At 38.5% G+C, this 2,754-nt stretch overlaps 1 protein-coding gene across 1 annotated transcript; it reads left to right on the top strand.

The window, feature by feature from the left end:
* Nucleotides 1-1,195: 1,195 nt before the first annotated feature.
* On the top strand, nucleotides 1,196-2,048 carry LOC110915167 (MLP-like protein 31). The gene is made up of 2 exons (XM_022159824.2): nucleotides 1,196-1,429; nucleotides 1,551-2,048. The coding sequence occupies exons 1-2, from the start codon at nucleotides 1,243-1,245 to the stop codon at nucleotides 1,814-1,816; spliced, it is 453 nt and encodes a 150-aa protein (XP_022015516.1). The 5' UTR covers nucleotides 1,196-1,242; the 3' UTR covers nucleotides 1,817-2,048.
* Nucleotides 2,049-2,754: the final 706 nt, after the last annotated feature.

Here is a 2,754-nt window from a genome sequence, read left to right as displayed (position 1 = left end):
CTTCACGTCCCTATATGCTCGTTACTTATTGTCTTAATATCAAAATCTTTGAAATTTTTGTTATAATCCCTTGCATGTTAAAAGAAGTCATATATTTTACGTATAAAAGGGTTTCTAATCAAAATCTTCATGAATGGGATGTTGATGTATACATATGGACAACTTGTTCTTTTTTTATTGATCAAGTGAGATTTTGTTTTTGTTCAACTTTTTTTGCAAATAAGATATGAAACAGACGTCAATGAGGTAGTGATGCGGGCCCAAGCGTAGAAGAGTGGGCCATCCGGTACTTGGAGGCCCAAGATCGCGTCACAAAAGGGGCTTCACTGAAATGGCTCTAACTTGGGCTACGGAGGTCCGTTTGGGGCGTGTGACCAGTCAAAACGAACGGGAGAACGAGCTCTAACTTGCTGCAAACAGCCTACGGCGGTTTGGGTCATCGTCCGTGCCGAAAAAACGCTTATTTCTATTAGTTTTTTCCATTTTTATGTTTTTTCAAGTATTTTGGGCATTTTGTTTTTGGGCTTGTGTTTGGCCCGTTGTCTTTTTTAGGCCCGTTTCGAATTTCTGTCTCTATTTATGTATTGCCCTAGTGAAATGAAATATCAGAATTGAATTTTGAGAAAAACAGTTTTTCACTTCAAATTCCGAGCCCTTTGGGTTGAATTTTGGGGTTGGGGAAGAACGACACGGGCATTCACAGAATCAACGTGTTTGATCTTCATTATCGTACTACTCACTACATCAGGTAGTAGTGGAGTGGTTGGGGAAAGAATTGGTGTTCCTTGTGACCCAGGTTCGATTTTCACTCTCCCCGTTATTTTCTACGGCATCCAGGTGAAGGGCGAATACGGGTGGTGCCGGTTCGTTTTGGATGGGAGGCGAGGTCTTACCGATTATTCCACTATCGTGCATTCGAGCGGGTGGAGGTCGGGTTTCCACGCATCTGGGAGAGCCAAGGGGTTGGCGGCGATCGAGTAGTCGATCTTGGCCACAGCACCCGGTGTCACGGTGGTTGACACGCCGTTTCTTGCCGTTCAAAACAAAAGATATGAAGCAGACAACTTTTCCTGAATATAGTAAGTAAACTAAGCAATCATATATTATTTTATTATCTAATGTGCTGTTTGGCAGCCAAAATTTTCTATATAAAGCCAACGATATCTGCTTATATTTTCCACAAATTCACCAACCATATCTTGCAAATAGTTGTTTGCTAGCCTGTGTGATAAAAAGCAAGATATGGCTCTATCAGGAAAGTTAACCGGTTACGTTGAGATCAGTAAAAACGGTGATTTCTTCCACGATCTCTTTAGGCACAACCCGCACAAGATGTTTGCAATAGCTCCTGACAGGGCTCATGACTGTGAGTTGCATGAGGGTGATAGAGGGGCTGTTGGATCAGTCATCACTTGGCACTACACTGAAGGTGCATATCACATAACTTACTTGTTTCTTTTCAATCTTGTGCATGTAACATATAGATTAATGATTTTTTTTTTTTTTTTTTTTTTTTTTTTTTTTTTTTTTGCATTTCCATATGCAAAAAGGGGGAAAGAGGAAAATATCGAAGCAGATAATTGAGTACGCCAACGAGGAAAACCACATGATTGTGTTCAATGTAATCGGAGGGGAGCTTGCGGAGATATACAAGAGCTTTAGAATCACTTTGCATGTTGAACCAAAGGGTGATGGGAAGGTGGCTACATGGACCTTTGAGTTTGAGAAGCCGGACACAAGTGTACCCTATCCAACTTCAATGATGGATTTCCTTTGCAAGCTTGTTAAGGATTTGGATGCCCATGACAAAGCTTAATAGTTCCGAACATCAAAGATGAAAATGATGGGAATTGAATGTTCTGCGTAATGTGTGTTTTTCCTATTAAAAGAATAAAATGAAGATGGTAGTTTAAAGAATAAAGTTAGAGGTAGATATGTTATATGCCTCAATATGTGTGTACACTGAAAGATGGCTTGCTTGTATTTGTAATATATTTCGTTTAAGTACTGTCATGCAGGGATCTTTGTGATCATGAGATGTGTATGTATCGATCATTATTGTTGTTCCCCCTAGATGATATTATTTGATGTTTTTGTACACTTATACATATATATCTTGAATCTTGTTTTGTCCTTAGGCTAGTGTAAACAACCCAACTATTTCAAATTAAAAGTTAGAGTAAATTGTCATTTTAGACCCTGATGTTTGGTCTAAATTGTCATTTAATCCAAATAGTTTTTTTTTCTCCTTTGGGTCCTTGACTTTTCCATTTTCTTGCCATTTTGATCACATTGCTTAACTTAGTCTAAAAACCTGGTTATAACCAGGGGTATTTTTGGCATAACTGTTGTGTAGTGATAACCAGGGGTAGTTTACAACATAATTTATAAACCTCATAATAATTTAATGCCAAAAATACCCCTGATTATAACATGGTTTTTAGACTAAGTTAGGCAATATGATTAAAATGGCAAGAAAAAAGAAAAGTTAGGGACCCAGAGGAGAAAAAAAACTATTTGGACTAAAATGACAATTTAGACAAAAATCAGGGACTAAAATGGCAATTTACTCTAAAAGTTACAAGCTATAAGCTAGCTGGTGTTTGATGAACTTCAGTGGTTCTTCTCGATCAATCTCCGATCTATACTTTAATGAGAATCTGGTGTCGCCTATAAGCTTCCTCCTGAATTGGTGTATAGGCATATTATGGCTCGTGAAGATGGATATGATCGGGTGGTTCCGTTAGTAGCACG

This window comes from Helianthus annuus, chromosome 16 (assembly GCF_002127325.2).
Source record: "Helianthus annuus cultivar XRQ/B chromosome 16, HanXRQr2.0-SUNRISE, whole genome shotgun sequence".
NCBI lineage: Eukaryota > Viridiplantae > Streptophyta > Magnoliopsida > Asterales > Asteraceae > Helianthus > Helianthus annuus.
The sequence above is the reverse complement of the archived record's forward strand: the minus strand, read 5'-3'. Positions and strand labels throughout refer to the sequence as shown.

Coding starts and splice junctions, on each gene's coding strand:
- LOC110915167 (XM_022159824.2), top strand. CDS start 1,243: ATGGCTCTATCAGGAAAGTTAACCGGTTACGTTGAGATCAGTAAAAAC. Junction 1,430..1,550: donor CACTTGGCACTACACTGAAG/GTGCATATCACA, acceptor ATATGCAAAAAG/GGGGAAAGAGGAAAATATCG.